Genomic DNA, 25,806 nt, shown 5'->3' with positions numbered 1-25,806 from the left:
AGTTACCTACGTAAAATAGCTATTTCACGGGGGCACACGTTTCGCCTGTTTCTCTTCCCCGAACGGTATCTTAACTCGTTCCATTTCGTTCCCTTTTATTCCCTTTTGATTTAAGGCTCCTGTGAAAATCTGCTCAAAGAGAAAGCGATACAATGGAGGATTTTATTTTAATTGAATATCGCGGTATACGTCGCTTCGTTATGGCTACGATTAATTTCAACTCTGTTGGATGTTTGTTCATGCAGATATTCGAGATCGAGGCGTTGCCAAGGTCACGAGGGAGGAGCTGAGGTCATCGCTGCACCTATGTTGTGCGGCGAACTCCTGAACGGTGGCTTCGTCAGTACCGGAGCGGTACCGGTGGTTCCCTACGGTCTCTTAGGATTCTGGTTACCCGGCTGTCTACGCGCCACCAGTCCTACCTCCCTGAATTCCTCTTATCTCACCCTATTGGCCGAACTGCTGGCCAGGGGCCACCTGGATCTTCGAAGCGAGCTGATGGACCTCGCTAAAAGGAGCCATCAGGCTCCTACCAACGGTGCGGTCGACCTTGACATCGATCTGCACGGCGACGACATCGACGAGAACGTCTTTCTCGGTGAGTACTTACCTGTTCATCGTTAACCTTTGAAAAATTCACTTAACCCAGATTTATTTACGTAACATTCGAAATGCAGCGCAATTTGCGAATACTAACACCGTGATTTTCACATATATTTTGCTTTGCTTTCCTCTTTATTTACCGAATGGCCCTCGTGTGGGTGACTAATTTGCTTCACACTTGGGACACCATAAAAAAGCACAGTTATATCGTAGTTGAATGGATTTATTTCGAAAGCGAACATTGCGGTGTAACGAAGGCGCCGTATTTCTCGTTAATGGGCAATACGCTGGCATGACGACATCGCGAAAGTAGCCATATGCGTTGGCAGAAGTGAGTGGCGGCATGTTGCATCCACCGATAAATACGTCCGTCGACTGAAATTATATGACATTTACCGTGATTTTATATGCAACCTTTTGGCACGATTCGTAGACAATTCCACCATTGAACTTTAGCGTTCTTCATTCATTTCGATCGATCAACTATAGTTAGAGGTTTATTTTAACCCGCGACATTCGTCGGCGTATGCATTTCAATCATCCCCGTGACAAAACGTTCTCGATATGCATTCAACGTAGTCCTGAACGATCCGCCTTTTGGCGATCGTCGTCTATTCAGCTCCGGAAGCGGAGTCTGGCTGGCGTCCAAACGCTTTCTTCCCTTCCGACTCTTCGCCTTTTCCACCGGTCTTCTCTGCTGGAACTCGCGAGAACGTTCGCATCCCCCGTTAAATAATGGCGGAACGTTAACAATCTTCGCAGCTGTTTATCAAGATTTAGATCTCGACCGAGTCGTTACGCGAACGTTACCGTGCCACGTTCGCGTTCCGTCTCCGGACGAGAATTTAAGACTGCCCTATATTAACAGGAAGCTTTCTCGCCAGACGGTACGTGATTCTTGGAAGGCACTTCCGCTTCATTACCGTCTGTCGTCGCCGTGACGCTTTTAATTTTAACGATTTGTCTTCGAAATCTAGAATCCGAGGATCCGTCCGTAGAGTCGGCGACGCACGGCACTTGAAACACCTAACAGAAATGTATAATTTTATATGGAAAAAATTACATCGATATCTCTGTAAATGAGAAATAGAGGAAGCTATCGTTTCACGAGGGTATCCCGTTCATGATCCCTTAGAAAATTGTCGGACGTCGTTGTACGCGACACGTTTAATCCGTGGATAATTTAACCTTATCAGAGCGCCATCGATGTAACGAGCGACGATTACGGTAATTTCTTCGTACTTGGGATGGGAAAGAACGATTTTCAGGCTGGAGAACTGTTTTATCGCCTCGTGTGACACGAATCGGTGTTATCGAAGACTTTGATGAGGAGATTATCGCGGTACGGAACGAAGCTATCTGTCTTGAACAACTGATCGATCGCTTAAGATGAGAACTTTCGTGTATAGTCTTTCTTGTATCGTTTTTTCGTTGCAAGATTGAATACCGGCCTGATTCTTCCGGTAAATCAAAGTCGAAAGTGTTCTTTTGTAATAGCTGTACTATTCTCAGGATATCAGCTTCGATAAAATATAATAGACTAACGGTAACCGATACAGTTTCAAGTTTCTTATTACTACATGGCTTTCTTCTGTGTAAAGCAGTCTTTTATTGTCACAAAATATTTAGTCCGGTCTCTTCTTTTTGAAATTAACTCGAAACTCGGGTAACATCGTAACAGCTTCGGAGCACGTCCTCGGGAATTTCGACGTTGTTCCTACAGTGTGCACGAGTCTGGACAGGATGTCGCATAATTCACATAACAAGATCGTGGCGGCCCATTATGTCGAGGATCGAAGGTGGCCGCGTTAGAGCAGCGAAATTGGAATATTATTCCTCATCCGTCTTGTTCGATGGAATAATTCATCGAGCGGGAGTGGAGCTCAAAGCTGGAAAGTGGATTTTTGCGAGCGTTGCACACAGCGCGCTTGTCCTCTCAGCTGGTGTAAAGTGAATGCGAGTTTGATGACAACGACAACGCTTCGTGCCGCACGACGACCGGAAACTTGCTGAAATTGAATCGAACTTCGTAGCTAGCTAGCTACTTTTATCGGTCACTGCTTACCTTCACCCTCGAGCAGCAGTCGTGTCCGGTGGAAAATAATCCTCGCTCGAAACGCTGTCTCGCAGTATTACTGGAACGAAACTTTTTCGACGATAAAAATACGAAAAGAAAACAGCTTTTGCGTTTGTTTTGCACTTTTGACTAACGTCAAGATGAACGATGTTTCATTCTTCCGTGACAATTTAATCATGAATAATATATTATATTTTCTATTCGGACTTACACTCGACTATCGTCAACCAGTCGGATCAAGTTGAAATACGTCAAATCGTAAAATCTGCGCATTTCCATGCCGTTGGAATAATGTCACAGAGATAATCCACGGTGTAACGAAAATCTCGTTAGGTAGCGATCGCGCACGTTGAATTTTTCAATTAACCGATCCAATCTCGCGATTCGAACGGATCGCCGTGGAAATTGAATCAAACTCGCGGGTTTGTTACTCTTATCAGTCGTAGACTGGTCGTCTCCTCTTGCTCGGTTAAATATGATTCTGTTACGTTTGCACGGACAGAGTAACGATTCATTGATAAAGCTTCAACAGGCTGAATGACGTCGACATATATCTCTTGATTATCCACCCCAGTTATAGAATGGTAAACGAATAAAACAGCAGCAGAGAGGAAAAAACAGGCTCGGATTGAATCGATGTTTTTGGTGCATATTGAAAATTACCCAGCAAATTAATTCATTTGACAGAGGAAGTGGGTGCGCGAATGATGGATCGTTCTATTCCTATCGATTGAATAAACGTTTCAATTCATCTCCCAACGCCCTGCGTGTATAATTCCCCTTGTTCCACCTCGATGGGAGACAATCGAATATGAGCACGCAGAAAAAAATGAGGGAGAAAGAAAAGGCTACCGTGATCGCTGATTTATAAACATATCTTTCCTGCATTTGAACAATCGCTCAAGTATGAATCAGTTTGACGCGGAAATCGTTGCCTTTGCCGCGAATCGAAATCGAATACGTGTAAATGAGGCAATAGGTTTCAACGCACGTGAACGATCAAAGAGAGAAACAAGCATTGCTTGATACGACAGGAAAATGGAAAAACTTAATATCGTCTCTTCAGATATGAAAGTTGATTTGCCGCGAGATGAAAGAACGGAGAAAACGCGTTGGATTCAATTAATTTCCACGGCGTCGTGGATAACGAGAGAAGTCACTTTGAAGTTGTACGATTCCAAACGAACAAAAAAATTGATTTATATGGGGAGAAAGCAACGCGACACAGCGCTGAGACATAACAGAACATTCGATAATTAAGAATTCGTAGTGTTATAAATAGGGGAATACGCGTGCCGTTCCGAAGAATATGGGACAGGAGACAGACCGGAGAATAGAGAGGAGATAGGATGAAGATGGAGGGTGGAAATGATGAAAGAGGGAGAGAAGGAAACTAGCGAAACATGACAATAGAAGAGGGTTCCTAGGACAGAGGCTCGATTGTAGCGGAGAGTGAATGAAGCGAGACAGAAAAGCGAAACGGGAACAATGGCCGCGGTATTATTTTCTGTTTGCTGCGTCAGACCAACCACCCACCCTCCGGTTACTCGCTCGTCCGTCCACCCCCTTGTACAGCCCCTCTTTCTCTATCCCGATCTTCTCTGTTCCTTTTCCGCCAGCCTCGCTGTCTGCCTCGGCTTCTTCCTGTCGCTACAACGGCATACCATCATATTTTCGGGCCGGCATTCAAGATTGCAGGGGCTCGATATTTGCCGGATAAACGAATAAACTCGTCTACTCGATGTTGTTTCGTTTGACCGAGCGAATAAATCATTCGCCACTTAATTTCTTTCCTCTGCTTCGTTCTCGTGTTCCCTCTATCGCGATGCGTTTGATTAAAAGAAATATTTGTCTCGATTATGGAATTTTTCTTGCCGTTAAATCGTCAAAGACTGTTAGCTTTAACGACGATCATCTCTCATAGTATTTCGTTAATGTTTCGTATATTGTTTCCAACTGGACGGCAGATCGTGCACTGGTACATCATATTTTTATAAAATCCATCGATCCGAACGCGATCGTAGATAACGAACGCGATGTTTGCCAAATAAACGAACACTCGTGTCCCGGATGTTTAATCCGCGAGGATGAAACAACTCGTAACCCGTTCAATTTTATCGGGCTCGTTTATCAAAACGCGTGTATAGTTCTCCAAATTAGTAGCACGTAACGTCAGACGAGTAATTTTTTTGCGGACACAGTAGACGTTATTTATGAAACAGATTGTAACGATTGAACAATGGACAGGGAACAATGATGTTCACGGTGGTCGTAACAAGATGTATTATTCGTGGAATAAATAATTGCACGGTACGGTGGAAAGTTGGAATGAAAGGTAACCGGCTCCAGCGATGATTAAAATGTTCTTGCCGGTAGCGGTCCTATCCCGATCCCGTCGATAGTTTCGAAGTCACGGGATAATTGCAAGGTCCCGTTCATTTTGTTCGCGTTCGAGATTTATTTCTTCTTTCGTTCTATCGTCTCGTTCGGTTCACCGGGATCCGACGGAGACAGGCTTTGTCGTTAATCATTTCCGTACTCCTCGTCAGACCGTCTGCTCCCTACTGGAAACGAAACTGTGCTCGCAATTAAGCGCATTCAAAGGAAAGACCTAGCTTCCTGCGGAGCTCTCTGGTACACGTGCTTCCGGCATTGCTCGTTTCGCGGCTAATTCCCCGTCCTTTCCTTCCTTCCATCGATGTCTTCGAAGTAGGACACCGTTCCTGCCGGACTCACTGTTGACATCGATATTATAATATCCTCCCGGGGACATTCTTCTTCTTTTCTTTTGACCGATATAAACGATCAAAGGATCGGATAAAATTTTCATATGTTTAATATTTTTCATTCTTTTTTAAATAGCCCGAATCTGTCGAATCTGTCATTGTTCTGTTAATTCCACGGTTGGAAAATGATTTCGAACGAAATCGCAGGAGCTGTAGCGACAGTAGGGAGTATTGGAAGAGAAGGATTCGGGTCGAGTTTTCGCAGCGGGTATAGAAACTATGACGCCGGAAATCACCGGTAGGCTTTAAAACGAGGACGAGCATGCAAATTGCACCTCGTAGATAGGTATATATACGGTACATAGCCGTATGTACACGACGTAGAGACTCGTTCCGTGCCAGTTTTGCCGCGGGCCTTTGGAAACGCGGCGCTCAAGTCCTGTCGGGGGGATCGAATATAAGGTTTCCCTCAAAACTTCACGGTACGTGAATATCAAACGACTCTGACGAGAGAGAAAAAGAGAGAGATGGATGCGGGAAGAGCGAAGTTTGAGTCCCTCGAAGCCAGATTTTCAAAGTGTGAAGAGAGCCACGATGGCATTCAATGGTTCTCCTACGGTTCTCTCTTGTCGTTCATCCACGTCGTGCTTCGTCCTGTTCTCGTTTTAATTTAATTTCCCTATCGATTTTGTTTTGCCCGCTGAAGCCCTCTTAATTAACGATTCTCGATACGATTTCCGGTGGTTCGTTAAGGGGTAACGCGAATTTGTCCATGCGAGGTCACGAGTACACGGTGTTCCAAGAGGAATCTTTAAATCATCTTCCCTCCTTTTCCTAAATAAAATCGCGTGAAAATATGTATATTTGAAGTATCTTCAAGTTCGACGGGGAGTATCTGATCGCGAACAAAAGAGACTGGAGAGAAGGCTAGTTGAATTGCAGTGCGAGTCGCAAATTGATGGGTCCGGAAAACAGAAGCTAATTAATGCCTGGAAAAGATATTACCCGCCGGTGTAATTCGGCTGGTGAACTAACTGTTAGCCGGGACGTTGGAAGCCTCGAGGAATCGAAATGGCTGCGCGGATAATGGGAGGAACGGGAGATTGAAAGCCTCCGTTTTCCCTTTTTATCCTTCGTCCTCTTTTTTTTTTCATCATCCCTTCGCCTCCGTCATTTACGCCCGCGCTGGAAACGAACCGTTTTCTCTGCCGTAATTAAATATTTGTCGTTCGCAAATCCGATTGGTATTTACGCTCTCTCGTTTTGGGGGTTATTTTTGCCGCACGGTCTCCTTTCCTTGAATTTACCCTGGCCAGAGATATTTTCGACTTCACCACGAAGATACTTGTCGGGTGAAACGGAGAAGAGGATATCCAGGGGTGGTTGAAGCTTTGGCCCGGGTAAGAAAGCAGAGATCACGTACGTTAGTTAAAGACTTCGACGGATTGTCGGTTTCACAAGGAGAATGGCGGCGGTTAAGAAGCAATTCTGCTCGGATGAATTTATGGGCGCTCTAGATTAACACAGTTCGCTGCAATAAAAGTCACTCGTTCTGGTCAGTCTTCCATCTTTCTTCCTTCCCTGCCCACAACCTTTATTTCTTTTCCTCCTCCGGTTTTCACGAAATACTCCGTCATCTGTCGCCTTTATCTCTGTCCCCTTCCCGCTTACCTCGCAGAAGTTTCACCGTCCAAAACCGTTTGTTCCTTTATTTCTTCGTTTCTTCGTCCTCCCTTCGGCTCCCCTCGATTCTCTCGAGAAGAGAAAATGGGGAAGGAGCGAGAAACGCTACCCCTTTCTCCGTTCACAAGCAATGGACAGTACCGCCGACATTAAACCACGAGAATGTTCCTGTTTTTGAGACACTCCGCCTCCACTCGGCGAATCTCCTTCCTTTCGCTCTTCCCCTTTCTTCAACCCTCTCTGTAGCACTTTCTTCTCGACGCAGCGGATAAAAAGCCTCGTAGAGTGATGCAATGGATCGTGGCATGCAGATTGGTTTTGTACAGACACGAATACGAGCATTCGGTTGGAACAAAAGGCAAAGAATCTCGCCGAGAGGGATGATGAACGAAATACCAGAGGGTGGAACGAAGAAATAGTCATTAACGATCGCGTTAGCTATTAAGCAATTCCGGGAAGAAATTATACTTCCGCTTCACTGAACCAGAATTTAGTGTTCACGGTATGCAATAAATTTGCTAAGGGAAAAGGTTTAATAAATTGAACTGATAGGTAACGCGACAAGTCTCGATCGCCATAGAAATACACCGGATTCCGTATGGTATACAAGGAGCAGATTTTTAGGGGAGTTGAAACCGTTCACGTACACGGGAGAACACACTCGAATCAGCGATTTCCAAGCCGCCTACACTCACCGTTCGCGCAAATCTCCCCTAACGTTTCATCGGGCGACTTCGAAAGCCGGAAATACCGATGCACCGGGTGAAATATCCTGGCCGCATTCCTCCGTATCGGTTCGTCGCTTTGCGACGACACGAAATGGAGTCCAGAGGAGCTCTTTCAGTTAGATACCAGATCGAGTAAACGCGCGTACCTTCACGGGCAGACTTAGAGAACTCTGTGCTCTAACGGATTTAATTCGATTCCAAAGAAAGTGTGCAATACACCGGTGTCGAAACGAAAGTGGATGCAATCTTCTTCTCGTTTCTGCCTTTTCCGAACCGACTCGAGGAATCAAATTCACGAAAGACACCTCCGGTTCTTCTTCCTTGACTTCACTTTCTTCTTTCGTTCGTTTCGTTAAACAGCGACCTCAAATTTCATTTACCAAATAACAGGAAACGTAAGATAAAGAAGAGAGTTGGAACCGAAATGTGTCGCTAACGTAATAACATTTCAATTCGAGGACGGAAATTGCCAGGGGGTACGATAGCACGTCCCTCTCTGTTAGCTGATGACCAGCCTTCCTCTTCGGTCCTCATCCTTCCCTCTCGTCTTCCTTTCTCGCCTATGTTTGCACTGACTAATCCGCTGCTCCACCTGTGATCGTTGAAAAGAAATAAGAGAAGGGGTGGTTCATTGACCGGGTTAAAATCAAATCGAAAACTCAGTTCGTTGCAACGTCGACCCGGGTAACTGGATTTCCGTTCGTTTCGCTCGGCTACGAGGAAATTTTACGTTCCGTTAAGTCGAACGTTAATTACGACTTCGTCGACCGCTGGAATAACTGGCAAAGAAGCGTGTCACGATATTTTTTCGAAGTCTCGTCGCACGCGAACCGAGAAATAGGAAAGAGCCCATGCGACGGGGGCAAGGAAACGGAAAGGGGAACAGAAATAAGCGAAAAAAAAAAGGGAAGAAAAAACAGGTTGCTCGGTGAAAACGCGAGGCCCCGAATGAACCCAGAGCGTCGTCGCGCAGCCCCCGTAATTGCGTTCACCGTCGGCGTCGCTTTTAATTAATGCGACATACTTTTTTTCATCGCTAAAAAGTGCCACATCCTCGTAATCCACACCTGCCCCTCGCCCCTTCGCCCAGCGCTCGTTGCCTGCAGGCAGCACGACCGGTGGGTGATCGTTAAATGGATGCAAAAAAAAAAGAAAAAAGAATATACAAACCCTCGAGGCACCCTTCTGTTTTTCTTTCTTTCCTTCTTTCTCCGTGCGTACGATTCTTTCTCCCCGACCTACTCACTCTCTGATTTTCCCTTCTCCACTTTCTTTTTAATTTTACTTTTTTCATCTTTTGCCGTTCACCATTTCCCTGTGCCATCGTCCCTGCGAGTCCTTGCGGTCGGGAATAAATCCAATCGAATCGACCGCCTTCCTTTTTCTCATTTGAGTTTTCGTCCCTATTCTAACCTTTTCTCTTTTTTTCCGTCTTTTCCTCGCCATCGTCGAGCGCCAACGCGACCACCCCGTCGTCGCTGCACTTCTTCTCGAGGGTATTAATCCACGTAACCTACATGCGAACAGGGGTTGCGTGAACGATGAAAAGGACGACGATAAAATCCTCTGTATAGGTGTGCACGCGTGTGTACGAGGCTCGAGCGACGTCGACGACGTGCTCGTCGTGAAAATATGACGGTCGTCTCGTCGTGATTTCTCCATTTTTATTATTTTCCACATCACCCGAAGGAAAATCCTTGTCTCGTGACTTCTACGCGCAATCATTTAATTCCATAGCGAAATCTTTTGTTGAAGCAACGACGAAATCTCTCTCTAACCGAGCTTCCTACTTTGCGTTTCATTCGTCGCTTCAATTTACATTTTCACCAGCTTCCTCTGCATCCGGGCGTCGACGATCGTCTCGAGTTTTCACGAGATCGATCCACGGTTCACTAGCAACACGTTAGTTCGGTAACTCGGTTACTTAACCGTTTCACGAACACCGTTGTCGGTTATTTCCCCGTCCAGTGACAGCTGGAACGGTCGAGTTTTTCGCGATCCTGTCACCTGCAGAGACCTGACGAATATTCAGCGGTTACCGAATGGTGCGCCCAGGCTGATTTGTGTGGGCGAACCAGCAGCTGTTTTCGTTGCTACGAGACACATGCAATCTGGCAGACGAAGCGAGACTCGTATGGCGAACTCTGATTTACTCGTAACTGTATTACATACTCGCTGCGAGCGGTTTGCATCTGGCAAGTTTAGATGAGCTTCGAGTATCGACTGTGCGTGATACTTTTAGAATTGTTCATAATACAAACTCTAAATAAATGATTTAACATAATCCTTAAAAAATGATAATTTTTTAAATTTAAACTTGCAATTTGCTCGTACATGGACGTATAAAGTTTGTCTTTCCGTCGCATTTCCTAATAACGTGTCATTTAAGGCGCCTGCTACTAACTCTCACCGAGCTAATAATGTAAATGGAAGCTGAAATTTCAAAATTACCCGTTCGTATATATAAATTTTCTAATCAAATTCGTCCGGGAAATATCTATCTGGAAAGTTGCCATAACTCGCAATATAAATTTCAGTAACGAGTTCGAGGAAAGAGTACATAAATTTCTATTACCGTTCTAAATCGTTCAAAGGCGAAAGTATCGGTTACGACTCGCTCTTGTTACCGGCTATCAACTTTATCACCGATGAATCGCGATCTCGTTTTTTATCGCATCGCCGTCGAACACTCCGCGGGGATCGTAAATTTATAACTGGTCCCCGTCGACCGGCAGAAAATCGTGGATGAAATCTGTATCCGCGTGCCGTTATCGATACGGATACCCTGGATGAAACGAAGAAAGGTGCAACAGGGAATAGAATCTCTGTCCGTCGAGTGGCGTTCGCGAACACGTCCGAGTATTCAGGGATCGTTCAGCTTTCGTCATTCCGAGAATCATCGATCGTGAAAATTGCGCCGATTCCAAAACATCTGTACTCCTGAAAAGCATCGGGGTGAAAGAAAGAAACGCGCGATCGGTTGCTTTTCATCCTATCTGTTGAAACGTCATCCAACGATCGATGACTCTATTAACAGGGGTTTATCGGGTGAATAGAGATCATCGGGATTATTTTAAAGGCATTGGATGCTAGATAGCATCGGAAAAAACTGTATAATCTGACAATATATTGACGTCCATTGGATACGGCTCGATTTATGGGATCGAGATAGAAACGTTTTGGGAATAACGAACGGGACGCATGGTCCAGTCTGGCGGCTGGTCTTCTCCAGGCAACGGCACTCGTTGCATTTTGCAAACGAACAACGCGGCCGGTCGTATACGAACGCGTTCGCGTCCTCGAATCACGGTTAACTTGACGTTTATAAGCAGAACACGATTATTGGTTATTAACCGTGCACTACGCGGCTCGTAATTTTCGCATTAATGAAATTGATTCACCGAATCCATAAACCGAATTAAATTCCCTCGGCGGGTAGGTAATCAACGTTTCGCGGCGATAATAGAGGGTGATTTTCGCAGAGACGTTAACGCGTAAACGAATATTTCTTCTTATTTTTTTTATATCTTAAAATCTTTACTGGTCAGTGGGTCTAGTTGGTCTCTTCGAAAAAGTCAGAAACGAGGGCAATAGTACAGTTGGCCGCAACTACTTCTTTGGTTTCCCGGGTAAGCTAAAAAGCGAGCACGGCCGGCAAAGACGCGTAATTAAAACCGCTTAATAATTGCACGCCGCAATTTAATTTCAAATCCCTTTTACCCGGTTCGCGTCGGCCTTTCAGCACACGCTCCAGCGACAGGTATTACACGTATCGGTTTTCTCGTCCGGTCGAATTTACTCCCCGTAATTGTATCGGTAGAAGAGATAAGGTTCAAAGAGAAAAAAGAAAACGACGAAGAAGGTATTAGATTAACTTTTTATTCGAGTAAAGGCAGCGTCGATTCCTCTATCGATAAGAGGAAGAAATTCAGAAAACGTCCAAGTATGATAAAAAGTAGGATAAAAAAGGATACACGACTACCGTGTGCGGCTTGAGCCGATAAACGATCGCCGATTCGGCTCGCGACTCCTCGATCATTTGCGGTTCATGAACTGTTTACGGCGCGGATTAACTGGCATTATTTCGCGCGGCGGAGGATGAGTTACGAGGGTGTTCCGCAAAGTCTGCGGAGAAATGCAAATAAAAGGAGAATGGAAAATTTTTACGGCGTACAAGATTTACGAGGAACTTTTTGGGCGCATAAAACTTTCCCAGTAAATCCACATCTGGCAGCTCTGTACCGATCGCAGTGTGACGGTTGAATCGGAAGGATGAGGGCGAGAGGGGGTGGGGCCGGCTTCGCCGCAGTTAAGGCGATTTTCCGTGAAAATTTTTCGGAAGAAAACACCTACAGCGTTGATTTACCACCGGCTTCTTCTACTCTCTCTCACCCTTGATTTAACCCCCTTTTTCTCTCTCTCTCTCTTTGCTCTATGGAATTTCATTTCGACAACGACGACCTCGTAGCCGCGACGCTGGAAAAACCTCGCTCGAGTGTGGAATACAAACAGGAAAGTTTTCGGTGCTAACCTATTTTTCCCAGGTCCGGGGAAAAATGGGGCTTGGCATGCGTTGCATTGTGTCGCAATTTATAGAGGCTACGCCGCGCCGCCACCCTGTCACGTACTGCGATCTCTTTTAAACGCTCCAATCGAACCGTTTCACCCATCAACGTTAACGTTTCATTAGAACATAAAAAAAAAAAAAAAAAAAAGAATAGGACCGCTATTTCCAACGGACGCATTCGTTTTTTTTTTTTCATCCCTCCTACGAGGATGTTTAAATACTCATAATACCAAGGGGATGCAAAGTAGAGAACATCAAAGCCATAAGAGACTCTTTTGTTCCACGAACAAAGTATGCCGCCACTTTAATCCTTCCCCGAGGATCTCAAGGATCGACAATCCTGCCATTGCGTCACACATCGTTCCATGATCGAACATACGACCGTCTAAGTATCTATCCCTTCCACGTACCTCAAAGTTCGCAAATATACATTACAAATATACATATACGTTGCTCGTTCGTTCGCGGGTCTATGAGAACCCCTGCGGATGACGTCAGCCGGCGCATGATTGGCCGAGCTAACGCTCACGTGACCACTCGGTTGGCCAGCGTCTGGGGGGGTTGTAGAGTGACTAAGGGAGAGGGTTGGAAACGCGAGCGAGAACAACGCGCGATGGAGGGAGAAAGACGAATTTCGCGAGCGTGGAAAGGTGAGAGAGGGAAAATGGTAGAGGGTGAAGAGGGTGAAGAAAACGACGGACAAAGTTGGCAAGATAAAGAGACAGGGGTTGCGAAGGAGGCGACGCGACCGAGGGATCCGATGTTCCGCGCTAGAAAAAGATCGAGAATATAGCCGTCTATAGATAGCGCGTTGGTGGGGATGAAGCTAGAGGGTGAAAGAGAATTGTTGGAAGGGGTTGAGATTGGAGGGGGTAGCCGCGAGTCTCGCCAGTCACTGCGACGACCGCGACGCCCCAACGTCTCGGGGTGCCATTTGTCCGTTACTGACCTTAAAAATCGTCGTAATTCTCACCGACACCTACTTTACCGATTTCGAGACGAGTATAGAGGAAACATCCTCGATTCACACGGGGGTGCTTCGGCTAATTTTACGTCCGCGAATGAAGACGAGTTGGATGATACCGAATTAGGCGCGAATTCGTTATCAGTGTCGGAGACGAAACTCGAATCGCGTTTGTCGTTTCGTTATTTTCCTTTTTTTTTTTTTCTTTTCATCGAGAGTTGTCACTTTGCGTTTCATCGGTCTATCGGACGCGAAGATGCGTTAGAAACTCCTGTTTCTCCCGTTCTCTTTTTTTTTGCCCCCGTTTAGCCGGGAACTCGGAACGATCGCCTCTTCTTCGGAAGTAATCCTGTTCACTTAACGAGAAAAACAATGAGCTAACCTCGTGAGAGGGTGGAAAGCACCGAATACTTCGTGCACGAGTTCGGGAAACCAGTGGACCTGTCGAAGACACTTTTATAATTGCTTAAAACACGACCACGATGGTCCTCCACGGAGTGAATCGTAAGTTATGTGCCCCCTATCGTCTTCTTCACCCTCAGAAGCATATACAATGACTTTTTTTATATCCTACAATCGACGTCATAGACATTGAACAGCTTCGAAAACAAGCTTACCATGACAATCGAGCAAACTTTCACGAGGTTCGTTTAAAAGTCATCGAGTATGCTTCACGTTACTTCCTTTCTTCCTCGTTTATGTATTTTGATTGCCCTTTAATTACTATCCAATAGCAATTAAAACGATCGGAAGCGTATACCACGTTTGCGTTAACGAGTCGCCATCGAGATAACAGGTTTCGTTAGTACGCACTCGTGTCTTGTTTTCCATCGAGAGCTTTTTTATTTTTCGAGCGTGCTCTTCAGGGGTCTTTGGCACCGGTGCTCGGTACCGTGCATGTGTGTCAACCCTGACCAGGCGTACACACGAAAAACGGGCTGGTTTGGTCGCGTGACCCGAGGAAAGAAGCCAGGGCACGCCTCGTTACTCGTTGCAGAAAGAACGTGACGGAAGCAACGCGACGATATCACCCCCAGCTCCCCCTAACCGAAGCTGATAAACAAGAAAATCCCTTGTTTCGCTGGTATCGTGATCGAAAGGCAAGGTATATCGCCGCGACAAAAATATGCCTTCGACCGTTCCTGGAGACCTCCCGTTTGCTCGCAGCTCGTTGCATTTTAAAAGATAGTCAACGTTAAAAATACTCGAGAGGCTTCTTCTCGAGCCACGATCGATTAACCACTGACTTTTACTAAGAATTTACGAGCCGTCACCGGTAAATCTGTCCCACACGCGATCCTGCAGTCGTTCCTCTCTTTTTCGTGGCTATCGATCTCAACCGGCGTCGCGTCGCGTCGCGTCGGCTGTTCGACGCGACTGGTCGCAAACTCGTGAAAAGAAACGAAGAAACTCGAACAGGCTACGTAAACTTTTCGAGGGGTTCTTTTCCTCTGTTTCGAGAGCGGAAGGGTTGGAAACGGGAGCAAAAGAGGATGACGGGTAACGAGTCAATGGGATACTTCATGATGTACACTCGGGTGCAATGTAAGCTTTTCAATTTCTTTTGATTTTCAGAGGATTCAAGGAGAATATATCATTATTTTTCGAAAAAAATATATTGTTATTTCTATCGAATAATTTAATAGCTAATTGTGACATCGATTCGTTCCGTTTAGGTCTCTTTTTTTATTATTTCATTCAATCGGAAACCGGAGAGAATTTTTCAGCGAGGAACGTCGATATCGTAATTAACAGGCCATAGTTTGACGCAATCGTTGGAAGCATCGTTCGTGAGACGAGAATTTATCGCCGTTGCTAATTCTGGCGAAATTTTATCGCGTATTTCCATGCATTCGACGCGAATCGATTTTCAAGGGAAAATTACATTTCCCTGCGTATCGATCGGCCTATCTCGCGTAACGGGCTAATTATCGTCGACGTGTATCCAATTCGTTTATCATTTCCGTTTGCCGTACAATCCTCGGCGAGCCAATTCACCGACCGGAAATTGGTGTAAGTAAATTTGTCCCGATAGATATTGACTATCCAAGCTGTTCGTATATCGATCACTTAGAAACCTATTTTCCATCGTGAGAACTATCGTCGTTTTAATTAGAAAGGCAATAACGTGACTCGTTCGTAAAAACTATGAACAATTAACACAGTTTGTGGAGAATAAAATGGATGTTGTTTTAACGAGAAGTTTCATATGTGCTGATACACGCACACACATATGGTAAATTAAGTTTTATTTGAAACACAGCCGTGTAACGTGACTCATGGATTATCTCCGTTTCCAGTCAAGAATATGGGTTACGAAATAATGCACTCTATAGGATAAAGAGTTTCGCAAGCTACATATTGTAACAAGGTTACCCATGTTTGCGAGCAGAGCTTACCAAAGTGTCCCTTTGGGTCATTTAACCTCCTTGTCTTACAGTCATTCTAGCACTCTATAACGATACTTTGAAAATTCTCAATTCTGTAAACTGTATGCGAAAATATCGCGAAAGGGGTGAAATTAACCACCGACTCACGTATTTTTAACCGACTTTTTCTATATTTTTTTTTTCTTTTTTTTTTTCAATAGTTTCCTTTGTTAAAGAGCTACTCGAAAGGAGGGAGAAAGTCAGCGTCTAGGAAAGCTATCCCTGCTTCTTTATAAAACAAAATTACGAGTCTTAGGCAAGTTTCGACGCACTTAATTACTGGAAAGTTAGAACGGATACGGGGTTGCATTTCATTACCCCTTCCATTTTCTCCATCCAGCGTGACATCAATGTTCCAACGTTGGTGGGAGCTTTTCACTCGTGACACAGGCTGTAATAATGAGGGACGAGAGGTGGTTGTGACATACTCTTCCGTGAACTACGCCTATCAGCGGTGACAGTACTCAAAGTTATTCCGGCTATAAAGTCGCGATATTAATAATATTTGAGAAAGTTTAGACGTCTGTAACGTATCGTCGCGTCCTGGGGTTAGGTATATTCGTGATAACGACGCGAACAGGGTAATTAGCTTTCAGCCTGTTAGGGGAGCTCGGAAAAGTCTCGTTACACGCTTCTCTTCCGTTTATCCGCTCTTCAACCACCACGAATGAGCGTTAATCCGAGCAGCACCCTCTCGAAGATTTATCATTTGTCTTCCATGTATTCAACCTTTCAATATGCATACGCGGTTTTACTCGCGCGAACCGCCATTGTTTTTCCACAAATATCATTAATCCTGCAAGGCTGAGAAACTCGACGTCTAAATCTCCCCCGTTTGAATCAACATCCCTCGCGGAACCGAGACTCTGCGGTTAGCTGATGCTCGATCCTGACCTGAATAACCTCGAATCCCGAAATTTCTCCGCAGGAGCGTTTGAAGAAAGGATTTTAGAATTGCAGGGTAGCGGTGTTATTCGGTGAATCGAATAAACTATTCTCGATGAAAGCGAACGAAAGCTCTTCAAAAAGTAAATTTTACGATATCGATCCTAAATTCCCTGGTCTTCGGTATAAATTGCTCGACGCGTGTAACTGGTAGCGGCTCGACGGTGCTACGATGCCTCTCACGAAATACGAGCGTTGCAGGGATCGTGAATGCATGCATGCATGCATCAGACACGATGTAACGCCTCGAAGGTTTGTTCTACGCCTCGCTCGGCTGCATGCAACTTGCATTCCGTAATGGGAGCCGAACGGAATCCTCGGGATGCATTCGCGATGAGCTACCGCGATTTCGTTTGTTTGCCTTTCACCGTGAGAATCGATCCGTTCGTTTTACTCTTCGCTCTTTTAACGAACTAAATCTCCGAACGTTGCTAAAGTTGAAAAATGAGATACAGGATGGTCGTGAAATAAGTGAAAGATTAGGATACATGAAATCAGGATTGATGCTCGAAAACATTGGACAGAGATAATTAGTATTTATTAAATTCTGTTAGAATAGAAGGATTACGTGAGAGGAATACGAGCAAACATTCCACACGATTGAACAGTTGCATGGCGTATTGTACACGTCCCACGAGCGTATGCTGTTTGCATCGCATAACGCGAAACGAACGAGACTTTTGAGGTGCATACTCGATGAGGAGTTTCCATCCTTTCTCCTTTCCACCGTTGTTTCGTATCTGGCTTAATATACTTCGCTACACTATTCTCTAATATGGAAAACTTCTCCAAGTGTGTCTTACATTTCAATGATCATTAGAATTCCAACACTTGCCAAAGAAAAAAGGTAGAAAAAATCCCAATGTCTACCGTTCTAGAGGCAAGATGATATACTCGATACAATAGATCGCAGAATGAACCTAAATGGTATTTTCCATTTTGGATAACCAGCTGGGCAAACGAAAATCTAATACATATTTGCAGCGGGTCGCGTAACTGGCTACGTCCACGAAGGGTAGAAACAGAAGGTCGGGGGTTGCTTCTAGATGCAGTAGGTCGTGCACCCCGACGACGTTATCGGTTTCGCATCAAGCTTATTTTACTTCCGTTCGTAGTCGACACGCTTACACGTGTACCTTTCGATGTGATGAATCGTGGCACGTGTGCCGACAATGCTGCCTCTCCATTCCTAGCCGCGTTTTCGTCGCAGACGATAAAGTCACCGCATCGCGTCGTAACGTTAGCCGGTCGTCGCACCTCTCGAAAAGAAGATTTTTATTTCGTCTACGGACGAGTCGGTGGGGGGGAGTTTACGCGGTGTAAAAGGGGCTGAAATGGTTGTATTTAAGCGCGGATCCGCACACGGGGGGGTTAAAGGTCTCGGTGTCGTACGCGTGCTTTTACGATCTCCCTTCCTCTGGATACGACTCGGTAACAGAGCCCTCGAAACACGACGAGGGGCTACTTATTCAATATCGTATACCTTCGTCCGTGTTTGCACTCGCGAATTATATTCCGCTTTTCATGGCGCGATAAAACACACGGCCACGGGGAATCGCTAGCTGCTGTTGCTACATGCCGGTGTGTTGCAAACGCGCCCCTCCTAAGGATGAAAGGGATGTCTTTATCCGATACATCAGGGCTTATCTTGGTCCCCTGTGATTCTACGTGGGCGGACAAGGTGAGGGTTACACCGGTTTCCATCCGACCTCTGCTGACGTCACGCGTAAATAAAGACAACCACCTTTGAATTATCCCCGGGACCATCCGGAATTATTATTAGGACCAGCCTCGAGCTGCGGCAATTCGGTTAAAAATACGAGGTTCGATCAGGAAATACCTGGAACGATACGAGTAAAGAATTGCAATGATATTTTTAATCGAACAATCGTTCTCTATTTTCTGAAATTGCGATTTCGGTGAAGCAAAGATATGCGAAGTATACGATTATAAATGGATGCAAATCGGGAAAAAGAATTACCAGCAAGAACGTCGGGAAAGTTCGACGGTAAAAGTGGCATAATTCTGTCGTCGTCGACGGCGAAACTCTCGAGTCGGGATAGAAATTTGGAGAAGAGAGGAACGGCTGGCTGACGAGTCGAGTATCTCGCGACGACTTACTCGACGGTTTATTTAGAGCGTGTTGCCGAGGATGCGGGCGGCCACGGTCGATGGTAACGAACAGAAATTTCGCAAATTGCTGGAACGCAATGCGAAACAACGTTCGCACTCGACGGGGGATGATTTCTGAGCGAGCTTCTTCAATTAGTCGGACAAGTTAGCTAAATGAAAGGGCTTTGCCCGTAACGAGTATCGGCGCAATTTGCGACGCTTTATTCGACGTTCCATGGAATCTCCGGCTACCAAGGTGAAGAAATTGCCCGGAATCCCAAGATCCGACGTTAACTCGTTTGTATATTAAACTCATCGACGGAAGTGGTAACTAGACGGAGGTAAAATTGTTGCGAATTAATAGACTCGTCTTTAAAGAAATGAACAAAAGCAGAGTCGAGCGAAAGTAGAGGAGGAGGTGAAGTGGCAGAGACTAGGCCTGGCCTGTTCATGCATAATACATACCACGCGCAGCAATATGTCGCCCTCGCCTTGCTCCCTTGTTTTATGAATCCTTCTTCTTGTCCCTTCAGACCGGCTATCTCAACTGCTTCCAAGCCTCGCCGCAGTATTTCAGTGCCTCCGGCTAGGGACGAGATTCCTCGTTGTTTCCTTCTCTCGCAAGAAGCACGCTCCTCGAGATCCACTAACCCGAAACACCCCCGACCCTACTTGAAAATTATTTTTCCGTGCGTCGTTAGCCTGGCAACTCGAAAAACAATTCCGAACGGTGACTACCTTGAAAGAACCGAACAACCGTGTCGCGATGATACTTTTCAGACAAGGTATTAACGATACTTGTATTTAATTAAGGGAATAATGAGCGTGGAAAATTGAAACGGAACAGATGGAAGAAGAAAAGCAAAGACGGTGGATTCGTCTGAAAATCCTTGGTCCGTTTTCCTCTCACCGAACCCTCTACTTTGGTCGTTTACCTTTTAGCCCAGCAAAATTTATGGCAAATTGTTTTAACCGTCTGCGTGGTAACACCTGGTGCACGAAATATACCTCGACCCTGTGAAAGCAGACGCGGTCTCGGTAACAGATTTCGCGAAAGCTTCTACCTCTTCTTTTTGCGTCCCGATACGAAACGCAAGAAGAAACTCGGACGACGCGTATCTTGAGCAGACTAACACCTGCTATTTTCTCTTCTGAACGGTATAACACGCTCGACACCCTGGACAATTACGAAAGGACACCGTAATCCTATTAACGTAGTCCGCCGAAATTATTATCGTCGTAAAGTTGGCCGCTAGACGAGCGTCGCAGAGGAAGCTTTGCCGAAGCAAAATCCCTAGAAGAAATGAAGGAAAGCTTGGCCGCGGGAGGACAAATACTTTGCTGTCTGCTCGCAGAAAAGAGAACCGTACGTTTCGCCACTTTATTACGAGGCTTACGTCGACTTTCCTACCTATTAACTTCCGCGAACAGAGAGGAAGCGGGGGTGGGACGGGTAAGATGAGGAGACTAGAAGAGTTCGCGTACACCTTTAACTTGTTTCTTTCTAGCACCGTATCTTGAAGTTGCAAGAAGCAAGAGTGGTTGAAACGAGTAGCAAAAAGGAAAAAAATAACCAGAGAGAGGGAAAGCGTACGTTTGTCCTCTCCCCTTTTTTATTTCCTTTTTTCGTTTACCTGTTTGTAACTCGGAACAACGAGCACGTTGTTAAACGGTACGAGTACGAGGACAAATAATTATAATTCGCGTAACGTCCGCGAGTAATTAATGTACGTAAAAAATTTGAAACACATGAAAGTTGAAACAACGAGTACCGGACAACACGGACGCGCGCACACGTTTGCGGGGGGCAATGTGTTTTCGAACGACATTTTTAATTACGTTGAAACGGGACAGGATGCGCGCCGAGTTTATAGCGTGCGTTCGCGGCTCATTATTTCTGGAACGAGGCGCAAACTTCATTGTCGTGGAAACGGCACGGAAATGCGAGGCGATTCGTTCCATACGGAGCATTGTGCCGCCCGCCACGACGACGGCGAGATCGTTGCCGCCGTTTCAATTGCCGGGACAAAAAGCCAGATTCCTCGAGAGTCTGAGGAATGTAAAGCTCTGCGACCGGCACGCCGAACGGAGAAAATTGAAACGCTCCGAGCTCCTCGAATGACAAAGATTCTCGAAGAAATTGGAGCAGAAAGTGACGCAGGTATTAAGCCAGAGAGGACAAAGCATGTTTAGCCTGCATGAAGAAGAAGATGAAGAAGAGGAAGGAAAAGAAAGAGCAGTTTCTCTGGCTCTGGTTTCCCTGAACAAAGCGCACCGGTCCGCCCCCGCGTATGCTTGAAACGACTCGGTCGTTAGACCAACAGCTTTCGAAGTATTACGTGGAATTCGCGCAACGGCGCAACGACACGAGGAAATTTATTCGGTCGACTAAACCGACGTTAAAGGTTGATTTATAACACTTAAGAGGATAAGAAAGCGGGAGTAACGGGCGGACGCGTGCTAGTACTAACAAGAATGAAAAATGGATTGCAGAAGGGGCGAAATTACGAGGGATAGTCCGACAGTGGGTCCATTAGACGCGCGGATTTTTAGGTACCGTCATTTTTATTATTAATTTTTGTTTTTCGAGATCGCTTTGCTATAATTTTAACCCAGGCTTATCCTACTCACTTGATATTACCGTATTTATCATTTTGGCTAATAACGATGATACGTGCCCCCCGGTCTTTACGATTGTGTCAAAGAAGGTAGTCAGGAGATTGTACCATAGGTACATATTCGTACGAATTACCTCGAGAATTTCGTTTCTCGGAGGGAAGAAATGAAAGCCTCGCACGAGTGTCTCGACCCGAAATGTACCCTTCGAGGGTTACATCAACCACGGAATATTAATACATTTTCCGAACTCTTCCGTGTCTCACTCACCCGAGGTTCTTCCGTGCCTGCCCTTTCCCTGTACACGTCATCTCGAAATTTGTGTTCTGCAACGAAGTTTATGGTAAAAGGAATACCGGGAATTACTAGGAGGTCTGAATCCAAGATACACGATATAAACCCAAATTCAAATTTCCTTATTACTCGTCTAATAGAATCTTGTATGGATCATTTAAATTCCGTTTCTACCTCACGTTCTTTCTGCATAACTCACGAGCGACGGAGAGGAAAGAAAAAGGAGAAACAAGGATATGCAGTAAAGTCGGCGAAGGTGATGGAACGAAAAAAGAACACTCTCCTGACTGGAATGAGATTCCTATAGGATTCTTCGTCAAGCGAACATTCTCTCTTTCATTTGCTTCTCCTTTTTTCCCTTCTGTGTTGTTCTCTTGTCCTCGCTTTAACGGGCTCCCGCTGTTCCTCTCCATTATCTCTCCTCCCTTCTGGTCGGTTTTAGCCGCGTCGCGGCGCAGTTGGCAGAACCCCATGCAAATGAAATTACCGTCCCACTTTTGCAACGGCGTGGCAGGCGGATCATCGGCCTGGTCGGGTCGTCGGTATCGTCCCTTTCGTTCCGTGGCAACGGAATCCGTCACGCACGTACCGGCACACCTGTGCACATACAGTTACAGGCACACGCACACCCGGCAAACTCACACAGAGAGGTAAAAGCTTAACGCATCAAATGGAAACACGTATTTGCTCTTCGCCTGTCGCGTGCAAACAGCCACGCGTGAACGTGCCTGTAATACTCGCACGACCGATTTTCCCTGATCTCTCTGCTATTTCTCTATCGCTCCCTCTTACTCCCTTCTGCCAGCTTTCCATCGGTTTCTCACTGTTTTCCACCCTCCGACGCGACGGTTCCCGGCGTCGAACGGTCACCCTGTCATCTGATTAACTCTTGACGAAGGACGACTTAACGAACCTCTGTCAGTTAATTTTCGATCGTTCACTGGTTCGATGCGAACGACGGAAGGATATTTCTTCAAACATTTTTTAATTCAAGAGTACGTATAATATTCAACGGGTAGTACATATGGAAATTCTGCGCCGGCAGTAATTAACCATTGCATTGTTAAGAAAGACCAACAAAGAGACAAGAACGGATTCCAGTTAACGCGGCTTACCCTGGAGGCTCCCTTGGGCTTCGCCAAAGTATCGCGCAGCATTTTAGCGTTAATTTCAGACGACCAGGATCGGGGGTTGGCTATTGTTTGCTCTATCGTAGGTCGGGGAAGAAGCTGGGACGAAGGTGGCCATCTGTGTCGCGGTAACGTTGGTCCGGTCCGTTCTGAATGGCGCGAGTTGCCTCAAGGGTCGCAGTCTCTATTACGCTGGAATTGTCTTTGCGGACCTTGTCAGCAGATCAAAACGCGCGGATCAACCCTCCCGAATACAACCAGACTCGATTCTACTTACTATTATATTCTAACGTAGAATTCTGATAGCTGATTTCTCTGCAGTAGAGCCTCGATTATCCGAACATGGATCATCCAAGCACAGAAAGAAAGTTCCCCAGCAGAATTATTAAATTAAAAAAAAATATATTCAACACAAAAATGAGTAAACAATATTTATGTAATTAATCATAATTTTTTGTATTAGTTACAATTTTTAGAATTAGTTAGGATAATCAAGGTTCTACTGTACCATTGTATACAAGGATCCTTTCTTCTTTTACAAGAACGGCGCCCTTAATAATTTCGAATAGATAAAAATAATTTTCTTTCAGCGCGTGATCGTATTTCGAAGTGAAATTTTTACCTTTGACCTCGATCTACTTCGTGAAAGCATCTCCAATGATATTTTTCTTGCTAGAATTTGAAAGGGATGGAAAAGAATCAGTTAAATTAGAAGCAACGAGGCCAACGATCCATTTGTAATAAGCTTTAACCTCGTTTGGTATCAAAGAACCGTTTTACGAATTCTCGTTGGCTAAATAGGAACACGGCCAGGCTGATCCTTTAATGGACAGGATCCCAAGCTCGCGATTAACCTACTGCATAATATAGGTAGCGTATTCCCGTTGCTTCCTCGTGGGAACGTTGAACAGGGTGTTTCTATTTGTCTACCCTAATCGTGAGTGATAGGGGAACGGTACGCGTCCCTCTTTCCTACCCCGCTAGTTTATCCCAACGCGACTCGAATGGCTGGGAACTTTAATAACTTTCTTATCGATAATCGTTCCGCTACTCGAGGTTAACAAGCTAGCCGCCCCGGCCGGCCGTGTCAATCGATCCTCCAATAACCCAGAAATCAACTTTCCATTCTTGCAAAATATCCGTTTCACTCACTTAACGAATAAATTAGACGTAGCCGTGCTTCCGGTACTCGTTCGCGATCGATGATTGAAACTAGTTGCACCTGTACTGGAACAAAAATTTTTAAAAACAGTCTGTTTCCACCGAGTCCTTACAAAGTCCAACATCGTCCCCTGAACGAGAGTAGCTCGTCTAACGAAGCAACCTTTCCTGGTATCGAGAAACGTAGGGAAACGTAGGGATTGCTGCGTTAGAAATCTGTAGGCTGGTTCGGTGAACGATTAGGTGCTCGTTCGTAGACAAGCTCCCACGGATTAAGGGGGTAGGTATCGCCGGTAACAAGATTATCCCGTAGAAGAAGCACGAGCTGCGGTGCGGCGGAGGATGAACGGGCGGTAGGGAGGGACAGGGTTCGAACGAGGTGGACTGCCACGAACGAGCGTTGCCGAGAGGGTGGAACCCGCGTGCTCTACTTGAAGCCTTATCCGTCTAGGTGACTGGCGTAGAAACGAACGCTGATCTCGTTACGGGTCTGAAAAACACGCAGGAAAATCCACTCGGAGCGGTGGTCTTGCTCTTGAACAACAAATTCATCTTTGGCAAGGTAGGCCAGGATCGATCCTCAGGAATTTATCCTTGGTTCCTTGTCGACGAGCTTTTATTTTCCAACGAGACGTTTTTCGAAAGTTTTTCGAAATTTTCATCAGCTTAAGCGTGCCGGTATTTCCAGCGACCGCTTTCATTCCGCGGCTACATAATTTACCCGGAGGGCTCGATTCAGCTTGGAATTCTTCGGCCGGATTAGCGCGCAAGTATTAAAAGGAAATTTTGAGAGAGCGCAAAAAATTTCATTTTCCTTTCCATTTTCTCTGGCTAATCTGATTTAATAGCCGCCTCGTTATCATTTTTTACCCCCATCCTGAACGATGGTTCGTCAGCCATTTCGAGAACGAGCACGCGCCATTACGCGAACGCCTCTTCGACGAATTTTCCGTCGATACGCCTTTCGAAACATTCTTTCTTTCCACGGGAAAGTTCTGTCCTAAACGAGAGTATAAACTTTCACCCCCGAAACTTCATATCAGAAGGGTCTTCGGCTGACCTCGAATCGCTATCGAAACTTCCAATCGACCTCTCCCTCAACGACTAAGAATTTGCATGTTGTCGACAACTTTTCTTCTTCGGTGAAAAGAGGCTGTTCCTCTTTTTATGAAACACAGTCTCGGACTCGAGAAGCTGGCCTTGAGCATTTCGTCGGTCGAAAGAAAAATTTTTGACGCCTTGTTTAAAAGAAACCCTCCTCTGTTTTTATCGGTAGATATACCTGCGCAAGCTTTGTGTTCAAACGTCTTTTCCTGGCGTTGTTTCTTTAATATTCCTGTTGTTTTTTCTATTCTACGATTCTTGCCTTAACCACTCGACAAAAGTTGGAGAAAAGTTCCTTGTCGTTTTTATTCCTCTCGACCATTTGCCAGAAACAAAGATTACAATGGAATATTCCTTCAAGTTTTTCTAGCACAGATAAGAACGTGTTCAATTCACGAAACAGGAATAAAAATTAAATCTGGAACAATTTTTTTTCTCATATTACATTCGACCGAGAAGAGGAATTTATTCAACGTTTTCCCGGAGTTTTCACGTTCCATCAGATTATAATTTCATTCAAACCACTGCTCTCGGGATGCAACATCGACGCTATGTTCGTTTTACTCGTCAACGTTTACAGAAAGCCCGTAACTCGAGCCACGATGGTCGGAAAATTGAATAAAATCTTTCACACTTTGCAACTGAATTGCGCTCCGGTGAAAATCGC

General features: G+C 45.4%; 1 protein-coding gene across 1 annotated transcript in view; it reads left to right on the top strand.

Annotated features, from left to right (window-relative positions):
• Nucleotides 1-25,806, top strand: part of LOC117600534 (protein Fe65 homolog) — an 85,159-nt gene that overhangs the window by 559 nt on the left and 58,794 nt on the right. Inside the window, exon 2 of the mRNA XM_076692659.1 lies at nt 246-598. Within this exon, the coding sequence (XP_076548774.1) occupies nt 246-598 (353 nt within the window). The remainder of the gene's footprint in view (nt 1-245; nt 599-25,806) is intronic.

This window comes from Osmia lignaria, chromosome 15 (assembly GCF_051020975.1).
Source record: "Osmia lignaria lignaria isolate PbOS001 chromosome 15, iyOsmLign1, whole genome shotgun sequence".
In the NCBI taxonomy this organism is placed as follows: Eukaryota; Metazoa; Arthropoda; class Insecta; order Hymenoptera; family Megachilidae; genus Osmia; species Osmia lignaria.
Note: the sequence above shows the minus strand (reverse complement) of the source record. Positions and strands in the feature narration are given on the sequence as shown.